Source organism: Pipistrellus hanaki (genome assembly GCF_964339955.1).
Source record: "Pipistrellus hanaki genome assembly, chromosome: 3".
Classification (NCBI taxonomy): Eukaryota; Metazoa; Chordata; class Mammalia; order Chiroptera; family Vespertilionidae; genus Pipistrellus; species Pipistrellus hanaki.
In genome coordinates, this window is record NC_140505.1 from 97,675,929 (window position 1) to 97,697,171 (window position 21,243).

General features: G+C 40.6%; 2 protein-coding genes across 10 annotated transcripts in view; one reads left to right on the forward strand and one right to left on the reverse strand.

Moving 5' to 3' along the window:
* Window positions 1-1,165: 1,165 nt before the first annotated feature.
* On the forward strand, window positions 1,166-6,375 carry LOC311619907 (protein ZAR1-like; the record flags this gene model as incomplete). Its single annotated transcript, XM_084878613.1, has 4 exons — window positions 1,166-1,934; window positions 2,717-2,809; window positions 4,092-4,166; window positions 6,232-6,375. Exons 1-4 carry the CDS (start codon window positions 1,206-1,208, stop codon window positions 6,373-6,375), a joined length of 1,041 nt encoding a protein of 346 aa, XP_084734739.1. The 5' UTR covers window positions 1,166-1,205.
* Window positions 6,376-14,575: 8,200 nt separating this feature from the next.
* Window positions 14,576-21,243, reverse strand: part of FRY (FRY microtubule binding protein) — a 476,275-nt gene continuing 469,607 nt past the window's right edge. For 8 of the 9 annotated variants that reach the window (XM_084878512.1, XM_084878510.1, XM_084878508.1 and 5 more), the window contains one exon: window positions 14,576-16,027. In XM_084878512.1, the coding sequence (XP_084734638.1) occupies window positions 15,769-16,027 (259 nt within the window). In that variant the 3' untranslated portion in view covers window positions 14,576-15,768. Of the gene's footprint in view, window positions 16,028-18,452; window positions 18,793-21,243 lie in introns of those variants that run through there. The other variant, XM_084878509.1, reaches the window with a different exon arrangement.

The window sequence follows — 21,243 nt, forward strand, 5'->3', positions numbered from 1 at the left end:
CCCCCAGTTCAATTAGCTGTGAGGACCAGCTGTGCCTACAGCAGAAGAACTCATGTTCAGGAGGTGCCTCTATGGAGCAGGATTTGCTTCAGTGGAGCTGCAGTGCTCACTGATTCTGCCCTTTGTCAGTCATGGATGTGTAGAGTTGTAATCTGGTGTGGTCTGAAGCTATTCACTGCTGCACTGGCTCTTGGCTCCTCTCCTCTCCCTCCTTCCCATCCACCCAGGTGCAAAGTCAGCCACTGATAGTGCCCTGGGGCCGCCAATCACAAGCTACAGAGCCATCTGTAGATGACTCCTACTTGTATTGGGCTTGGAAGTGCCCGGGAGAGGCCAAGCTGTGAAACAAGGCAGGCTGCTGCTAATGCTAGGCCTGGGCCCTCTTGTTGAGTGGTATGGAGCACACTGACACCTATTGCTGCTTGGCTGAGAGATTTTAGGAAAGTCTGAAGTCTGAGCCAGGACAGGACATTTGTATGGAAAAGCCACTGCAAACATCTTGGGAGGGGCTGCGAATTGAGTGGGTCAGGGTCTCAGGGAATCACAGGGAGGAAGGGACAACGTGGGACAGGTTGGTGGAGACTCAGGTGTGACCTCTGTCATCTCTAAGATCAGAGAGGTCTCAGCATGGGGACAATGATTGCTGTGAGGACCCCTGTCAGGAATAAATCCACCCTGAGTTCTTGCTCTAATGCCAGACAATCTAGTTCCTTTGGCATGTCATATAACCCTCTGAAATATATTTTCTCTCACTATATATACCCCCTCCCCTTACATAACGTTATGCTCCCTGCTCCTTTGGCCTTTACTTTCATTAGCCTTGCCATAATAATGCATTTTTCCTTACATTCTTTTGGTATAAAACTGCTCAAATTACATCTTGAATTTGTTTTATTATATGCATTAAAAATGATCTTGAAATGGTACATTACCATGGGAATACATAAATGAGTGACTAATTATACCATGTCTGTGAATAAATCGGCAATGAAAAACAGCTTTGAAAAGAGATTTAGAAGCAGCAAATTGAAGAGATAGGGAAGAGCAATTAGAATCACGTGGTAATTAGGCCTTTGAAAGTAGGTAGCTCTCCTCCCACCACTCCCTTCAATTAGGGTAATAGGCAGCAGCTCCATCAGAATCTGAAATAAATGGAGAAGCTTGGATGAACCTGAACCAACTTGACCAGGAGAAAGAAGGGGCAGATGAAGGTAGAAGGCAGAATAAGGACACAAGCAAACTATACCAGGATATATTGCGCTAAGCCTGGACAGCAGATGGAACACTTTGTCCAAGTTCCCCAGGGCCTGTACCAGGGAACACACTATGGGAACACATTGCCTTTGGTCCAGCCTGGACTCTCTGACCACCAACAGCCTGACTGGAGACAAAACACTGGTGCCCCCACTTTCCTGGCCAGGACGGGGCTGGTGGTGCCCACCAATGCCTGGGCCTACTGCAGTGACCCTTACAAGAGGGCACAGCTCAAGGCCATTCTCTCCCAGATGAACCCCAGCCTGGGCCTGCGGCTGTGCAAGGCCAACACCAAGGAGGTGGGCGTGCAGGTGAGCCCACCTGTGGACAGGTCTGTGCAGTGCTCGCTGGGCCCTCTCACCCTGTGCAGCTGCTCTTTTGGGGGCTGCAGGGACCCCAAGGCACCCCTACCAGCCTGGGACCTCTATTCACCAGTAATGGACCTCCGGGGCTTGATCCGGCTGCGGAAGGATGGGAAGGATGAGAAGAGGGATGCCCTTTCCAGTCCCGCAGAGGAAAGCCAGCAGCAGCAGAAGTCATCACCACTGCCAAGGTCACAAGAGGACAAGCAGGAGGAACTGTGGCAGCAGGACAAGTTGTTGGAGGAAGATGCTTCTAGTCTTGGGCGGAGCAAGCGGGCCCAGGGAGATGCCCACCCTCTCAGGAAACCCAGCTTCCAGGTGAACTTAGTCTTCCCCCTCCTCAGTCCTCTGCTGGCCTCTTCCTCTCTTTCCTCTTTTCTGTTTCTGGGGCAAAAAGAACAAAATATTCCCAGATTCCTCCCTTTATTTGATGAAGGAGAGGAAGTTCTGAAAATATTCTTATCAAGGATGTGTGTTATTGATTTCAGCGGGGGGGGAAGGGAGGAGGGGAGTGGGAGAGGGGGAGGGAAGGGGAAAGAGAGAGAGCAAGCAATGTGAGAGAAAAACATTGATTGGTTGCCTCACATATTGCCCAATCAGGGATTGAACCCAAAGTTATGTGCCCTGACCAGAAATCAAGCCCACAACTGTTTTGGGGTATGGTATGACATTTCAACCAACTGAACCACCTGGCTGGGTGTGAAAACTGGTGTTTTACATGGCCTCTGTGTTTTGTAACTTAACTAGTGAAATATGGTACCAGCTTTAAGCACGAGCAAACCAAGAGTATGGCAACCATTATTAATTGGGTTTGATGAAGAAGAATTTCATGTCTGTGAAGTATATGATCATAATCTCATTCTGGAGAGACTGTGCTTATGGAATTGTGGAAAATGGATTGAAAAAGTGTGAGAGGCAGCAGGTAGAAGAATCCCAGAGTAATCCTTCAGAGATGAGACACTAAATTAATATAATAATGTTGAGAACAGCTGTGAGTGAGGTTAAGGAGGCTTTTTGTATTTTCTTACACTAAGCCACAAGCAAAGAAGGTTCTGGCTTTTTTCCCTCCAGATAATAAAAGACACTTCTTTTATTTTCAGTTTTTGGAGCGAAAATATGCCTATTTTCACTGTAAGGATTGTAAGACTAGATGGGAGAGTGCTTATGTGTGGTGCATTTCTGGAACTAGTAAGGTGAGTAAAGGAGTTTGGGACATGGATGAGGGCTGGGCAGGTACAGTGGAGGAAGAAAGTATTTTCTAATGGAGCATAACTTAATATTGTCTCCTTCATCTTGGCATCCTCCATGACAGGCACAGAATAGGTGCTCAGTAAAAGAATTGAACTGGACAGTCCACCTGACTTCCTGAGGCTGCTGACCCATGTCCTGATGTTGGTTCTGTTAGGTTTGGTACTTACGTTGGACCACATATCAGGTTATTTAGATGAACTTTTGTTCTTGGGAACATTAGGACTTTGTGTAATCATTCTTCAGTTGTTTTTTGAATAAGTTTGGGCATTAGCGCTAAGGAATTGCCACTGTCTATCCCACATGTGTCAAACACAAGGCCCGCGGGCCAAATCCAGCCCACCAGGCCTTGCAATGTGGCCCGCGCCGCGCTGTCATCACTGCACTCCGCTGTCAGTTTATGACATTGTCAGTTTATGACTGTTCAGTAAACCATTCGGCCCGCGATTTAGGCTGGATTTTAGATTTTGGCCCCTTCTCTGATTGAGTTCGACACCCCTAGACAGGCAGGGCAACAAGAGAACTTCTTTAGGCTAAGGAGTTTCCTCCCTTACTTTGAGTTAGTTGTCAACATATTCAGATTGGGGAAGGTTTCAGTCTGTGTTTTCAGATTTTCTAGAACAATCACATCATAGAACAGTAGGCTGGGGCTAAGCAGCTTCTTTCTCCTTTCCCTTCATTTTGTAACAGTCTACTTCTATGAGCATTTGAGTTGGAATCCCTAACTGTAGAGGGAGAGGTGTGCTAAGGCCTGAATGAAAGCATGACTTTTCACACTAGTCATTTACTGTATCAAGGTAAGTAGATTTTTAAACTACACTAAAAGTACTCTCCTTTTCTTGCCAGAAGAAAAGCAGTGGATTTAATTCAAACCCTCTAAGACACTACGATACAAAGACATAGAACTCATCCTCAAGACATTTATACTGATAGCAGTGATGCAGGCACAGTGTGCTTTGGTGACAATCAGAGACATGAATGGCATGGACATGGCACAGAAATAACACAGGAGGGGATGAGTAACCTTGTCAGGAGGAAGGCATTGTGATATCTGAGCAGGATTAATAGTTCACCAAGTAAGATAGGGAGGAAGTGTGCCCGAGGAAATGTACAAAGCCTAGAAACCACATGTATTGGTGGTACAAAGGAAAGGAATGAGTTACTTAAAAACTGATGCCTAGGGTTCATATAAACTTGGATTTAAAAAAAATACAAATTTCTCTTTAGGTTTATTTCAAACAACTCTGTTGCAAATGCCATAAGAGTTTTAACCCTTATCGGGTAGAAGCAATCCAGTGTCAGGTAAGCGTATAGAACACTTCCTTGTGTCTAAAATGTTTTCATTGTTACCATGAAGCTTTTGGGGCATAATGCTTGGATTTGATAGAATTGGATATTTGTGTAGGAGTGTTAGGTTTTCTATATATTTAAAAATTTTTAATATTTTAAGAAAAAAATAAAATTTTTTTTTGGGGTAATAATGGGAGATTTAGTCTTAAGTTGCCTTAGGTGGTGTGTTTATGTATGGGGTAGTGTGTTTTTTTCTCAAACACCCTGTGTATGGATGTAATAATTTAATGGGTAGCCTTTATTAAGCTGTTACTATGTGCCAAATTTTGGGCTAAGTGCTTTACATGCATTATCTGCTATTGAGTTACTGATTTGTTATTGTATTTTTCAGTGCTAAAATTTTTGTCTTTAAAAAAATGACTTTCAGTTTTCAGCTGGAAATACAATTCTTATTTCTTTAAACATATTAAGCACAATTATCTTAATATCTGTATCATATAACTCCATTCCCTATGGTTCTGTTCCTATGTTCTTGATTTCCCTCAGTTTAAAGTGTGCTGTTTTGTTTCCTTTTGTACCTTTTTATTTTTGATTGAGGGCTAGATGTTGTACATGAAAAATTACAGTAATAATTGAGGCCTCGGATAGTATCTTCTTCCACAGAAGACTTGTTTGCTTCTGGTGGGCAGACTAACAATTCAGTTCACTACTTTCCGATCAGAGATGAGCTCTTTTGAAACTGGGCTTTGGAATCTGAGAAGGCTGGTCACGTTTTGGTTCATCCTTATCCTTAGAGGATAGCCTTTCAGAGTTTCAATACAAAATTTGAACTGGTTATTAGGGTTCTTCCATTTTGGAATACTATTTAACTTTATCCCTCTGTTAAACCCATTTTCAGAAGTCTAATGTCTTTCACCTCTTCCAGAATTGGAAGATACCTTTAGAAAGAAAATAGTCCCAAATGTCAGGCTCACTTCTCTTTCTGGCTTTTTTTATTCTAATGCTTGGATAATTTTCCGGTGCCTTTAAATAGTTATTTAAAAAGAATTGTTATTACTTTTTAGCTCAGCTTTTCCAGTTGTCCAGGAAGCTTGGTCAAAAGTACTAATCTATTATTGCCAGAAACAGAAGCCCACCTTTAGAGAAAACCTAATTTTTTAATTGAGCCTTTTCTTCCTTACAAGGGTATTGTGAGAATTAAGTTAATCTATATAAAGTGCAAGTACAGTGCATATAGTAAGTATCATGCGAGTATTTGCTATTAGAATTTTCTTATAAGGACACATACTTATCAATAGGAGAGTGGAACCTATAAATGTGTATTAAAAGATTTGATAAATCATACTTAAAACTCTTGTTTGAAAAATTAAAATGCCTATTTTCACAATATAAAAGGTATAGTTTGACCTACTCTGTTTGGCTATGGACTTATACCTAAAATAGAGCAGTGATTATTAATTGGGAGGATGGGCCAGGCAGTATATCAGTCTCCATGGGGTGTAATTTTATTTATCAGAAGATAGAAAGGGATCATGGTTAAAACACTTTAAATTCTAGTAAAGATCAGGCATGTCCAGAAAGAAAAGAAAAATTTTAACTACCTCTATAACACCCTTTTTCCTAGTTGTAATAATAAAAATTATCTCCAAACTTTGCCAAATGTTTGCTGGTGGGTAAAATACAATTGGTTGAGAATCACTGTGCTGATATTTTTAAGTGTTCCAATGTAGATAATCAAATCACTTAATACTCACCCACTGCCCCTCATTCCCACCTGGTTATAAATATGAACACCCTACACAGTAAAGATACTCTATAAAATTTTAATGTTAAAACTTTTCTCTTACGTGAGATCTTCTTGATTGGCTTAGTGATATTCTCTAAAACATCTTTCATCACTCAAATGCATGCCATTTAATGGGATAAGAGTGGTTTTATACAACTTGGTCTTGGACTTTTCCTAGGACTAAAGGAGGATGAAGATACCACGGAGGGGGTGATGGGAAGTATTTTGGTTTGAGGATTACATTTGAAAGACTAATTTGATTGTGTTCAAATTGTTCCTTATTTTCTAAAGACTTGTTTAAAGTCCCGTTGTTCCTGTCCGCTAAAGAAAAGAAACATTGACCTAAGGAGGCCTCATCGACAGGAACTTTGTGGCCGCTGCAAAGACAAGAGATTCTCCTGTGGCAATATTTATAGCATTAAATACATCATGTGACAGACAGTATGATTTGAACAGGTCACCCCAGCACTTCTTGTCACTTACTGTACTGTTTCTTCTTTGTACCTTAGCTCTGACTGGGTTTTGGAAAATGAACTAAGGCTTTTGTACTTTTTCTAGGTTATATAATTATATAGAATGAAATAAATGCATGTAAAATAAACCATGAAGGCACATTATTAATTGGTGAATCCAGGGTAAAATAATAAAAAAAAAATCATTGAGAAATGGTACATAACTGTCACTTTATCACTTTTATTAAGGGAACAATGAAGAGGAATAGTATTCATTTGACAAACTTTTATAAGATGGGTGTTATAAGCACTGGGAATATAGAGATGATCTAGGGGCCAGGTCCTTGCCCTCAAATACACACAATAAGGATAGCAAATACTTCAACAGCAGGAAGGAAGTGCCAGACATTATTGTAACTCATCACAGCAGCCATAGGAAGTGTGGTCTATTATACCCATTCTTAACAGGTGAAGAGAGGCAGCCACAGAGACCTCACGGGATGGAGCCAGGATGTGAGCTCAGGTGGACATGGGATTTGCCCCAGGTCTTTACTATTACATTTTCTCTCAGATTCAGATGTGGTAAGTGTTATAGAGGAAGCAGGGTGCTTTGTCAGTGACCCTTTAGATAGTGTGGTTGGGAAGAGGCAACATGACAATGGAGACCTTCAGGATGAAGGAGCTGGGAGAAAAATGGTTTTGATCCAAGGCAAGAGCAAAGGCCCAGAGGGAGTGGGACCGTGTACTTGGCACATCCCAGAAGTAGGAGCCCCAAAGGCTAATGTGGGTGTGGGCTGGAGAAGACAGGGCTCAGGTCACAAAGGCTTCAGCCATGGTCCAGCGGATGGCAGCCCATAAAGGGGTTTCAACAAGGCAGTGACATCTATTCTTACTTAAGAAAACTCACTGCTGTCCTGGCTGGGAGGGTCAGTTGGTTGGAGTGTTGTCTTGTACACCAAAAGGTTTCGGTCTCCATTCCTGGTCAGGACACATACCTAGGTTGCAACTTTGATCCCTGGTTGGGGCACGTTATAGGAGGCAACCAATCAATGTTTCTAACATCTCCCTCTTCCTTCCCCTCTCCCCCTCCCCCTCTCCTCCTCTCCCTCTCTTCCTCTACCCCTACTTCTCCCTTCCTCTCTCTGAAAATCAATAAAAACATATCCTTGGGTGAATATTACTGAAGAGGAAGAAGAAAACTCACTTCTGTGAGGGAAGACAGTCAGAGTGGAAGGAGGTAGACCAGTTAGGAGGTTATTGAACACATGAGCAAAATGATGGCTATGTCAAGGGTGATAGCTGTGGAGATGGAGAGAAGTACTTCTACTCAAGACCATGTTTGGAGATGTAGGGTACAGGATTGGAAGTGGATGATGACAAAATGATGACTTTTAGAGTTCTTTGTACTAAGGGCAGATGAAATTAAGAATACTGTAACAGGAGCATGTTCCTGGATCAGATGATTTGATTTAAAATCCTGGCTGTGCTACCTATTTAAGAGATGTATGATTGTGGGAAACTTACTTTGTTTCAATTACTGTTCTCTAAAATGAGAACTATAATGGTACCTGTCTCCTGGTGGTGGGGTGAGAACTAAAGGAACTAATACACGTTAAGCACTTAGTATAGAATCTGCAATACTTAGAGGGCTCTGTAAACTTAGCTGTCTAATTTTGGTGGGGCTTTGTAGTGACATGGGCAAGGGCTTCTGCTTTCAACATATTAAGTTTGAAATATTTGAGACATTTAAATGGAGATATAAGCTATTGAGTTATGAATCCGGAATTTAGGAGAGAAATCAGTGCTAGAGGGGGAGGAGAGAGAGAGAGAGAGAGAGAGAGAGAGAGAGAGAGAGAGAGAGAGAGAGAGAGAGAGAGAGAGAGAGAGAGATTTGGAGAAAAATATAGTATTTAAAGCCAGTGACCTGGGTGGGGGTCATCTAGATGAAGAGTACAGCAAGGGTTCCTTTGTATGTAACTTTATGTCTCTCTCTGGCTACTTTTAAGATTCTTACTTTGTCATTGGTGTTTGCCAATTTAATTATAATGTGCCTTGGAGTCAGTATTTTGGGGTTAATTTTGCTTGGGACACTGTCAGCTTCTTGGATTTGTTTGGGGGTTTTTCTTCCCTATATCAGGGAAGGTTTTTGCAATTATTTCTTCAAACAGGTTTTCTATTCCTTACTCAATTTCTTCTTCTTGGAGAAGCGCTGCTCATCCAGACGCTGTGCTCAGGGCTGGCAAGTACAGCTGAGGTGGTGGGAGCCTCTCCCACCTCCATGGCAGCACCAAGGATGTCTGACTCCTATGGGATCTGCATGCGGGCTTAAGCTGTCAGTCTGACATCCCCCAAAGGCTCCTGGACTGCGAGAGGGTGCATGTCAGGCCAAGGACCCCCCAACCGAGTACACAAATTTTGTGCACCAGGCCTCTAGTATACAATATTTTAACTCTGGAGGAACAGAGATTCAGGAGCAGAAATATCCATGGAATCCAGAATAACAGGATTAGGAAAACCTCCAGGAACTCAACTAAGTACTCACAGTATATATAAGAGCACTACTCCCCTCCTCTTTGCTTTATATAGAGGAAGGGGGAAAAAGCCATTTTGATCTCCTTCAATTTAAAATGCTAGCCTTGTTGGGTAGTCTTGGCTGTAGATCCTTGCTTTTCATCACTTTGAATATTTCATGCCAATCCTGCTGGCCTGAAAATTATCTGTTGAAAAATCAGCTGACGGCCTAATGGGAGCTCCCTTGTGAGTAACAAACTGTTTTTAAGATTTTCTCTTTGTCTCTAACCTTTTGCATTTTAATTATGAAGTGTCCTAGTGTGGTACTCTGGTTTCATCTTGTTTGGGATTCCGTGTTTCCTAGACTTGTGTGTCTTTTTTCTTCACCAGGTTAGGGAAGTTTTTAGTCATTTCTTTCTTCAAATAGTTTCTCAATCCCTTGCTGTCTTCTCCTTCTGGGACCCCCTCTGATTGTTGTGCATGATGTTGTCTCAGAGTTTCCTTAAACTATCCTCATTTTAAAATTCTTTTTGCTGGTCTGATTGCTTGTTTTCTGCTACCTTGTTTTCCAAAGAGGTGATTTTATTTTTTGCTTCATCCATTCTGCTGTTATTTCCTTCTAGTGTATGACTCATTTCAAATATTGAATTCTTCTTTTTAAATTTTATTGTTTCTATGTTCTTTGTTATGCTTGCTTCTTCTTTGTTGAAGTTCTAAGTTCCTTGAGGATCTATCTATCTAGCTATCTATCTATATCTATATATATATCTATATCTCTATCTATCATCTATCTATCTATCTATCTATCATCTATCATCTATCTATCTATCTATCTATCTATCTATCTATCTATCTATCTATATTTATATGAACTGTAGATTGCTTGCTTCCATTTCATTTAGTTATTTTTCTGAGGATTGCTCCTATTGTTTCATTTGGAACAAATTTTTTTTGGCTCCCTCCTTGTGGCTCTTCTCTGTATTTGTTTCTGTGCATTAATTAGGTGGTTCTGCTATGTCTCCCATTCTTGATAGGGCGCCTTTATGTAGTCGGTTACCTGAAGGACTCAGTGGTGCATCCTCTCGGATTACCTGAGACAGGTGTTCCCGGCATGCCCTTTGCGTGGTTTATGTGAGCCCTCCTGTTGCAGTTAGTCATGATTTCTGTTGGCCCATTTGTGGGTCAGGTTGGCCCTCGGGTTGGCTCACTGTGAGGATTGACCATGTGAAGGACTCCAGTGCAGATCATGTCAGGTTCTGCCTGTTACTGGCTGTGGGCTTCCTGGGCCAACCTGCACACCAAGGTTAGCTTCCATCAGCATTGAGCCTGGTGGTAGGTCAACAAAAGGCCCAAGGCACCCTGAAATTTGCCTCTGCCTGCTGGCTGCCTGTTAGGCTTAGTCACTGAAAGAACTTCTGGTGGTGTTCTCAAGTTGTGTGACATAGGTTCTCATTGAATCACCAAATAGGGGCGAGTAGTATTAATCAGGTTGATAGAGATTCAAACTTGGTGCCAGTGCTGGGTCTGAGGTAACTCAGCAAAAGTCTCAGGGTACACCAAGGCCAGCTGCTACCCTGGGTCCTGTAAATTTCTGTGGTAGGATGTGGTCTCTGGATGTCATTTGCTATGAGTATCATCACCCATTCACTTAGAGCCTATCTTTGGTGATTCTCCTTCAGGCAACATATGGTTAGGCCTTGTTTTTTTTAATCCATATTGCTATTGTGTGCCTTTTGATATGTGAGTTTTCTCCATTTACATTTAAGGTAATTATTGATTTACTAGAGGCATGGTGCATGAATTCATGCATGGGTAGGGCCCCTCTGGGTGGCTTAAAGGGATCCTGCTGAAACCCGCAGTCTAATGCCACCTGCAGCTCCTATCTGCCTCTCCTCATCCCAGCCCCACTGTGCCTGCCACGGGTTTACACCCAATCAATTCCAATCAGGAAAGGCTTGTGCTGTCACAGCAGTGATCACCAGCCATGAGCCCTGTGTCTGGCACTCTCCCAAGGGAAGTGGCCTGTGAGATAGGGCTGAAACTGGCTCTCTGATATCCCCTGAGGGGTCCCAGATTGCTAGAGGGTGCAAGCTAGGCTGAGGGACCCCACTCATGCACATTTGGGCCACAGAGAGATCACAGGAGGGCTCTAGGGTATGTCTGGCCTGTCTAGCTCAGTTTTGATCAGCCAGATCCCAGCATCAAGCTAATTTGCCGGTTAGAGCATTTGTCCCTGGGTGGTCAATGAATGTTATAACAAGTGGTTGACTGCCCCTTGATGGTCAGTGTACATTATAGCAAGCAGTTGAACAGCCTTAGCATATTATTAACATATTATGCTTGAATTAGTTGAACAGTTGACCAGTCACTGGACAACCGGTCACTTAGCATATTAGGCTTTTATTATATAGGATGAGGATTTACTGCAGCCATTTTATGTTTTTTAAAAATTTCTAATTATATATCCATAAATATATGGTTTTCCCAATTTCTTTACTTTTTGAATGTTCTCTATCTCAGCTCTGTATTTTTGTTTTGTGGTAGCCATTAGATTTATGTAAAATAATGTTTCATACATAGAATAATCACTTTTTTATTGATTTTTTTACAGAGAGGAAAGGAGAGGGATAGAAAGCCAGAAACATCAATGAGAGAGAAACATCGATCAGCTGCCTCCTGCACACCCCCTACTGGGGATGTGTCCGCAACCAATGTACATGCCCTTGACCGGAATCAAACCTGGGACCTTTCAGTCCACAGACCGACGCTCTATCCACTGAGCCAAACCAGTTTCAGCATAGAATAATCATTTTTCTCATTGTATCTGATCTTCTTCATCTGTACAAGTTGAGTCATTTTCTTCCGTTCCTTGTTTTTGTTGTCACAAATTATTGTATTTCCATTCATTTTGTACATTTATTACCAATTTTCAGTAGTCATACTTATTTTTAATGCTTTATTTCCCTCTTGTTATAATTAAGTTTAATATTCTGTTTTGAAGTAGTTTGAAGTTTCTGCTTCTGTATGCTAGTCATTCAAATATTTGTATATTTTTGACTTTTTGATGTTGTTAGAACTCCTTTTACTATTTTTTTTAATGCAGGTCTTCTGGTGGTAAATTCTGTCAGCTTTTGTTTGTCTGGTAGAGCCTTTATTTCTTCTTCATATCTGAAGTTCAACTTCGCTGAATATATTATTTGGAATATTTTCTTCTACTATTTCCTGTCTTATAATGTTTCTAGTAAGAAATCTGAGGACAATTTAAGGGCTTCCTCTGTAGGGGACAACCCTCCACCCATAGCTGCCTTTAGAATTCTTTGTCATTAATTTTTTACAGTTTGAATAAAATGTGTTTTGGGGAAGATGTTTTTGTGTCAATATAACTTTGTGTTGTCTTAGGTTCCTTTATTCTAAAGTCTAGTTCTTCCTATAAGCCTGGGAAATTATCAATCTTTTCTTTCTCACATACCCATTATCTTGATGTTGTTGATCATTCCTGTAGACTTATTTGATTTTTTAAAACTCCTAGTTCCTTTGTTCTTCCACTTGAATAATTTCTAGGTTTCTATCTTCAAGCCCACTAATTCTATCTTCTAGGCAGTCTGCTCTATTTCCATTGCTCTTTAATGCATTCTTTATCTCATTAATGAGTTCTTCAGCTCCAGAATTTGTTTGGTTCACTTGTGTAGTTTGTCTTGTTGATTGTTTTCCATGATTTCATGGTTCATTTCTGGAGACTTTTTACTTTTCCTCTGCTTTCAGGTTAACTTGATTGTTTATGTTATTTGATGGGTTGTTTCTTTGCCTGCACAAGTGAGGTTCTTTTTGTTGTTGTTTTGTTGTTATTGTTTTGTTTAGATACTGTTTTGCTCTCAACAATTCAGCAGGATAATGGGTAGGGTACTTTCTTTTGTTTTCCAGTAGATGGTGTTATAGTATATGATTTTGTTTTATCTTAGCTGCAGTAGTTATGCCTTTGGAATCATAGTGGTGTAGCATCATTTTAGTTAAGCAAAGTGCCACCTAGTCACTTGAATGTTGGGTGTCCCTTCCATTACTGGCTCACCTTGGTTCCAGGGCACCACCACTATGATGGAGGAATGTGAAAGGTGATGGAGAAGTAGTTTTGTAAGCTCCTAGCACTATTTCCTTTTTACTAATATTCTCTGGTTCTACTGTGTTTTTGGAGGCATCTCCACTACCTCTACCAGGGTCTGCCATGATAGGAAAGGGGGAGAGAGATGCCATTTCTTAGAGGACCATTATTTCTTCCCTTTTATAATCCAGGCCATAGTATGAAGGTGAAGACTAATTTTTTCACTGCTACTAGCTTACCAGAGCCACAATGGGCCCCTAAGTTCATCTGAGGCCACTACCTCTGTCCTCCACATAGTCAGATGTTTTGATGTGTGGATTTTTCAGGGGATTGTGCATTGAGCAGGGGATCCGTTATTCAGTTTTGGATGTCTGACTTATAAATTTAAAGGGAGACACAGAGAAGTCTCCTCACTCCCATGATGTCACCTCATTGTCTTTTATAAAATGAAGAAAAAATAAAAAAATCACATCTACTTTTATGACTAGATTATAATGTACTATTGGAATTCTCTTTTTAAAAGAGTAACTCTCATGGGGTTCTTTGCCGAGTAAGAGGGCATGGTGGAAAATTCAGTCATGCCTAGTCAATCCTTTCTATTATGGGTCCCAAAAGAACTCTGAGAGTTGGATAGCATGGATATCCACAGAAACCTCTTCTTTTATGAACTATTTTTCAGAAAGAATATGATTCAGTTGTTTTCTACAAATTGTGGTAAATAATCTTTCAGGTATATTGAAAAAATAAATCAGCAGAATATGCTAATAGTTGTACCTTTGGTAACAACAATAACAAAATCCTGAGTTAGAATCCCTATGCAGAATATTTCTAGAAAATTACTATTTATCCCTCAGTTGTAAGGGAAGCAGGAGATATTTGTTAGTCTAATAAATATGAATAGGAAGACAGTAGAAATTAGATCATTATGTATTTCTGTGTCCCTGTATTACAAGTGTGGTGGAAAATAGATGGGTATTCATGACAGTATTAAAACTCCTACTATGTTTTCCTACTCATTATAAAGTCTGTTTAAAAATTTTAAATGTGACAATCTAATGAATGATAGGCTGTAGACAATTGGAACTCTCTCTCTTATTGATTACAGAGAGAGCTGGTTGAAAGTCAGTCTCTGTTTTGTGTCCATTTCCAAAGAGGTCATAAATAACCCCTGCTTCACAAAGCCACTGTGTTTGCTGAACAACCCCAATGGCTGCCATTTATGAAACACATAAATGGTGCCTCTTGTGGCTACCACTGTGGCAACTCACATCTAAAACTGTCAAGTGTGTGCCGGAACCGGTTTGGCTCAATGGATAGAGCGTCGGCTTGGGGACTGAAGGGCCCCGGGTTCGATTCCGGTCAAGGGCATGTACCTTGGTTGCGGGCATATCCCCAGTAGGGGGTGTGCAAGAGGCAGCTGATCAATGACTCTCTCTCATTGATGTTTCTAACTCTCTATCCCTCTCTCTTCCTCTCTGTACAAAAATCAATAAAATATATTTAAAAAAAAATAAAACTGTCAAGTGTGTTAAAGGCAAAAATTTTCATTAATCAGAAATAAAGTTCATGGTCAATATGTGTTTTGTATTTTCTATTTTTTTAGTCTAAAGGCAGTTCTGAACAGAATACCAACCAAGATTACATCACAAAAACTTTAAATGTATTTATAGAGCAAATAAGTTACATAGATAAACTTTGACTATGTTTCTGATGTGCAGCAGGTTTACATGCACATATCTAATACTTGACAGCATTAAGTTTAAGGAAGAAAACTTAAGATCGGCCCTTTAGATAAATATTACAAATATAAAGTATGACATTTCTTAAGGAACAAAGTGATAATTCATATTTTACCTTTATAATTCTACTTCCGGTTATCCAAATGGATATTAAAACATGCATGCATGACAGGTGAAAAGACTTGGGATTTATCATGTGAATGACTTTAACTCTCTTCTACAAAATGGCAAAGTTGGTTAAAATTAACACTCATCCTTCTGTAGTATAAATATGCTCATAAAAGCAACTTTTAGTATAAAGCAGCCAAGATCCATAAAAAAAGGTTTATCTGGACAATTTTTGGTAATAAGGTTCTAATCACAGACCCCTGCAAAGAGATCCAGGGTTTTAAGAAACAGTAGCCTAGCAACATAAGAAAGGTACTTCATAGCAGCTCTTTTAGGTATAGTAAATTATATTAAAATTACAGTGTACATTAATTGTCCATTTACAATTCCCTTTTCACATATACAGGCTGTCAGCTTTTAACCTTCTTTTAGTTTTCAATGGCCAGCTTCATTCTGCCTGTCCCATCCTCAGTTCACAAAAAAAAAAAAAAAAAAAAAAAAGGGAACGAAAGGGAAGGAAAAATAAAGGGAAAGAATGTACAAGTTTTAATATATATATGAAGGAACATTGCACTTTTGCCAATCTAAAGTAGTTTCTAGAAAGAAAGGGTATTGTTCAAGGTAGTCGGCTTTGGTATGCAATAGAAGTCACTTCTTCAGTAGTGAGTTGCATTTGCTCAGTAAAATAACACATTTGTGCTACATAGCATGGCAAATGGAGTCTGTTCTCAAATGTTTTGTCAACTTGGTTCTTCATTGCTACATGTTGGAAGTTCTGTCATCCCTTTAGAAAAAGTCCAACAGGTAACAAGAGGGAGAATTGTCAAACCAAGCCTTCTGAAGACTGAAAAGATACCGAGTGATGTTACTCCAGCATGGCAGCACACCCATCTTGGAACCCATGGGTGACAGGTGACTCTAGTCAGAGACTAGTGCCAGAAACACTGGAGTCTGGAAGAAAAGCAGTGAGGACTCGATAACTCTGGGCCCTGCGAATCATGTCTCGAATCTCCATGTTCAGCTCCATCAGCTTGGTGCAGATTTCAGTCAGGCTCTGGTTAGATCCCACCAAAGCATAAGTACCTGTTTGTCCTAGAGTTTGATGACGGAAATATATATTCAGTAGTGTCTGGACCTCATCATCAGAACTGCTTCCAAAGATGTCATTGGGCCACAGACTTCTGTGTTCAAAAAAAGAAGAGCACAGATTATAGGCACTATTAGTTACAAAGAGGAGAAATTATGAGTCTGTGTTAGTATAATAATATTTTATAAAAAAGCTTTATTGAGATAAAATTCATACATTATACAATTCACAAACCTAAAGTATACAATTCAGTGGTTTTACTATATTCAGAATTCTGAAACCATCACCATAAATTTATATTAAATATTATTGGCTTTGATAAAAATATCTAAAGTATAAGCTTGAAATCTGATAATTTAAAAACATTTATTTGCTATGTCATGATTCCAATGAATATGTGAATATACTTTCAAAATGTAGGGGTAAAACACCCAAAAGAATACATTCAAATATTAGATTTCAAAATTATGTTGGCGTATATACTTAAAAAAATTTAAAAATATACTTTATTTCAATCATTCCCCATACCCTTCCTCCTTGGCAACCATCAGTTTATCTTTATCTATGTGCCTGTTTTGTTTATTAATTTGTTTTTGTTTTTCCCCCCCACATATGGTGTTTGTCTTACTCTCTGACTTCTTTCATTTTTTATGGTCAACTAATATTCTGTTGTATCTATGTACCATCAATTTTTTTTACCTACATCTATTGATGAGTGCTTGGATTGCTTCCATATCTTGGCTATCCTACCTAATAAAAGAGTAATATGCAAATTAATCATCACTCCGCTACATCCACAAGCCATGCCCACCAGCCAATTAGAGAGAGTATTGGCTGCGGCCACAGAGAGCAGGAGAGAGACTTGGGTTTCCCCAGCAATAGAGGAAGCCAAGCTTTCCACCTGCCCTAGCCGGCCTAGGCTATTCCACTCAAGGCTACAAAGTTTCAGTGATAAACTGATCCAAAAGGTAAACAAATCCAAACAGAAATGGCAGCAGCCACAGAGCGAGCAGGGAGCTTAGCTCTGCTCCAGGCTACAAAGTTTCAATTGTAGAAGGTAAATAAACCCCAGATACTAGGGCCTCTGCTTGGGTTGTAAACCACCACAGACCCCTTGCTCAGGCCACCCCACACCACAAGGGAATCCCCACTCTGATCTGGAACACCCTTCAGGGCAAACCAGCTGGCCCCCACCTGTGTACCAGGCCTCTATCCTATTTAATAAAAGAGCAATATGCAGATTGACCATCATTCCAACACACAAGATCAAGATACCTTTTCCCATTTGGATACAAGACGGCCCCCACAAGATGGCCAGCAGGGGAGGGCAGTTGGGAGGGACCAGGCCTGCAAGGAAGGGCAGTTGGGAGCAATCAAGCCTGTAGGGGAGGGAAGTTAGGGGTGACCAGGTGGGCAGAGGAAGGAATTTGGGGGCAAACAGGCTGGCAGGGGAGCAGTTAGATATCAATCAGACTGGCAGGGCAGTGGTTAGGGGGTGATCAGGCTGGCAGGCAGAAGTGGTTAGGGGCAATCAGGAAGGCAGGCAGGTTAGCAGTTGGGAGCCAGGAATCCTGGACTGTGAGAGGGATCCCAGATTGGAGAGGGTGCAGGCTGGGCTGAGGGACCCCCTTCTTCCCCCGTGCACAAATTTTGTGCACCGGCCTCTAGTTTAATTATAATGTACATTGATTAGGGCCTTTTTGTATTCATCTTGTTTGGAACTTTTCTTGCTTCCTGAATTTAATGTCAGTTTCCTACCCCAGATTAGAAAGTGTTCAGCCATTATTTTTCTCTTGTTTTCTTTTCTTTTCTTTCCTTTTCTTTTCTCTCCTTTTGTTTTTTTTTTTAAATATATTTTTATTGATTTTAGAGAGGCAAGGAGAGGGAGAGAAAGATAGAAACATCAAAGATGAGAGAGAATAACTGATTGGCTGCCTTCTGCACACTCTCCACTGGGGATCGAGCCACAACCCAGGATATGCCCTGACCAGGAATCAAACCATGACCTCCTGATTCATAGGTTGATGCTCTAACATTGAGCTATGCTGGCCAAGCGCCATTATTTCTTCAAATATATTTCATGTGTTTTTCTTTCTCTTCACCTTTTGTAATCCCTCTAATGAGCTGGTTACAACACTTGATATTGACCTAGAGAAGGTTTTCCTTATTTTATTTATTTATTTTAATACTCATCCGAGAATATTTTTCCATTGATTTTTAGAGAAAGTGGAAGAGAGAGGGAAAGACAGAGAGGAGCATAAATGCGAGAGAGACACATTGATTGGGTGCCTTCTGCATGAGCCCTGACCAGGGCCTGGCTAAGGAGGACCCTGCAACTGAGGTATGTGCCCTTGACTGGAATTGAACCCAGGACCCTTTGGCCTGCAGGCTAATACTCTACCCATTGAGCCAAACCCGCTAGGTCCTATCTTTTTTCTATATAAAAAGCCTGTGGTTGTGACGCCCTCATGCTGTCATAACCTATCAACAGGAGGCTGCGTGTACGGCAAGCCTCGTGCTAGTGGGTGGGGACTTGACTCTGGAGGATTGGACTGGAAGCGTGGGTGAGTTTCTAGGTCCCGCCAGGGTAATGGGCTGGTTTCTGGGTCTTGCCTTCCAAGGCAGTGGTGGTGGCGGTGGCAGTGGGACTCTTTCTGGGTCTTACCTCCTGCAGCGCCAGTGGGGACTTGACCAGGAGGTGCATCGAGGGAGTCCTGCAGTGCTGGCCACAGGGTGGGTCTCGGGGAAGTTACTTGTGGTGCCGGCCCCTCAGTGTGGGACTCTGGGACTCAGGGCAGTCTCACGTGGCACCAGCAAGGTCCCAGGTCTCGTGCAATTTTGTGCGCTAGGCTCCTAGTTCTTAAATACGGAAAAATTTTTCTGTTCTGATTGGATGATAGCCACTATTCTGTATACAGGTAATCAACTAATCTATTGATTTCCAGCAATATATTTTTTATTTTAGTTATGCATTCTTTATCTCTTATTTATACTTTATTGTATTTTCTAACTCTTTGATGAAGTTCCCTCTTAATTCCTCTTTTCTACTCTCGTTTTTTTTTTTTTTTTTTTTTTTTTTTTTTTGTTTTTTTTTTTAAATCCTCACCCAAGGATATGTTTATTGATTTTGAGAAAGAGAAAGAGAGAGGAAGAGGAAAAAAAAAGAGAAATGTGAAAGATAAACATTAATTAATTGCCTCAAAATGCACTCTGATAGGGGATCAAACTCACAACCTACATATGTGCCGTGACTGGGAATCAAATCTGTAAACTTTGGTGTACAGGACAATGCTTCAACCAACTGAATTACCCAACCAGGACCTACTTTTGTTTTTTTTGAATATTCTTATTGTTTATTTGAACTCCTTTTTTAAAAATAAAACCAGTTCTTTTTTTTTAAATATAGTTCTTTATTTTATTTATTTTTTAATTAAAATTTTTTTATATATGTATCCTTATTCCCCCATTACCCCCCACCCTCCTATTAATGCCCCACTCCCCTGTTTTCTGTGTCCATTGATTAGGTTCATATGCATGCACACAAGTCCCTTTGTTGATCTCTCCCCCAGAACGTCAAACATCAGGGAAGGTGGGGGTCAGTGGGAATAAGGGGGAGAGATCTTTGAACTCTTTATCAGGCAAATTACTTATCTTCATTTTAATAGATTTTTTTCCTCTGTGGTTTTGTGTTCCTTCAATTGGGGCATAGTCTTCTGTCTCTCTATTTTGTTTAACTTTCTGTGTTTGTTCCTATGAGTTACAAAATAGCTATCTCTCCCAATCTTGAAGAAGTGGCTCTGGTGAAGACTCTGTGTTGGATAATTTTGCTTGGTAGGCTGGTTGTAGTCTAGTTGCACACAAATGGTTTCTGGTGTGCCAATTGGCCAGAAAAAATATGCGTTCTGAGTGGAAGTGCTTAGTGTACAGGCTCTGTATTTTTCTGCCTGTCCATGGCCACAATGTAGTTGGGGAAGCCATATGTGTGTGTGCTTCCTTGCCATTCTAATCTGGGTGGGGTTTCCAGATGTGTGAACAGGTGGTCCTGTTACCTTAATTGTCTTTGCATGGCATGGATCTGGGCGGGACTGTCCTGAGTGTACACATTGCATCACCCGCTGGTTTCACAATTTCTCTGTTAGGGCATCCCTATGCACTCACATGGCAACACCTTACTATTTTCATACCCTTTCTGGGTGGGGCAGTGCTTCAGTATCTGTGTACTTTCTCTCTGTATGGTATTGCAGCATTTTGCTGGATCTGCTGGATCAATCTCTGGGTGGAGGACCCTGTGAGTTCATGCTATGGTATCCTGCTATCTCTAATTATGAGAGGTTGGCTGTGAAAGTGTTATAGTGGGTTTGTAGGTTGGCTAGAGAACCTGGACAAAGCTGAGATGCACTCTTCAAGTGCAAGGGAGATGTAACCCATGGTGCTCCCCATCCTCTGGTCCTGGAGAGTTCCCTCAGCTCCTAGAGAGCTCTGGAGGTCCCAGTCTTCTCTATGTGGTATCTCTCTTGGTTTTTGTGTAGAAGTTGTTCAGTTGACCTGTTGTATCTCAAGAGGAACTGCTCTAAGAATAGGTGTACATTTAATGTGTTATTGGGAGGGGGCTAAATCAGTGTTTTCCAACACCAGAATCTTGGACTTGCCTCTTACACTTTCTGTTTTTGATGTTGTACTTTATATCTTTTTGTTTTTTGAGTTGAGTACAATATAACTAATTGTATTTTGAGTTGAGTTGGTACTTTTGTCTTTTGATCTTTATAGTAGCTTTTTAAATGTCTGATTTGCTGTGTTTATTTAATATTTGGCTTTACCAGTAACATTTTCTCATTATATATTCTAATTTATGATTATTGCTTTCCCTTTTCTTCTTAAAGATCTTTAACATTTATTGTAAAAACAATTTAATGGTGATGAACTCATTTACTTTTTGCTGGTTTTTTAAATCTCTCCTTCAATTCTGAAAGATAACCTTGCTGGGTATATTAATCTAGGTTGTAGGTTCCTTTATTTCAGCACTTTAGAAGATGTCCTGCCACTCCCTCTGGCCCATAAAGTTGCTGCTGCAAAATTAGTTGATAGCCTTATGGGGCTGACTTTGTTTATAACCTGTGTTTCTCTTGTTTCCTTAAAGAGTATCTCTTTGTTTTTAACTTTTGCCATTCTAATTACCATATATCTTGGTGTGGACCTTTTTGGTTTATCTTGTTTGAAAATTTCTGTGATTTCCTGGATCTGAATAGCTGTTTCTTTCCCCAGATTAGAAAAGTTTTCAGCCATTATTCCTTCAAATAATGTTTTTGTTCC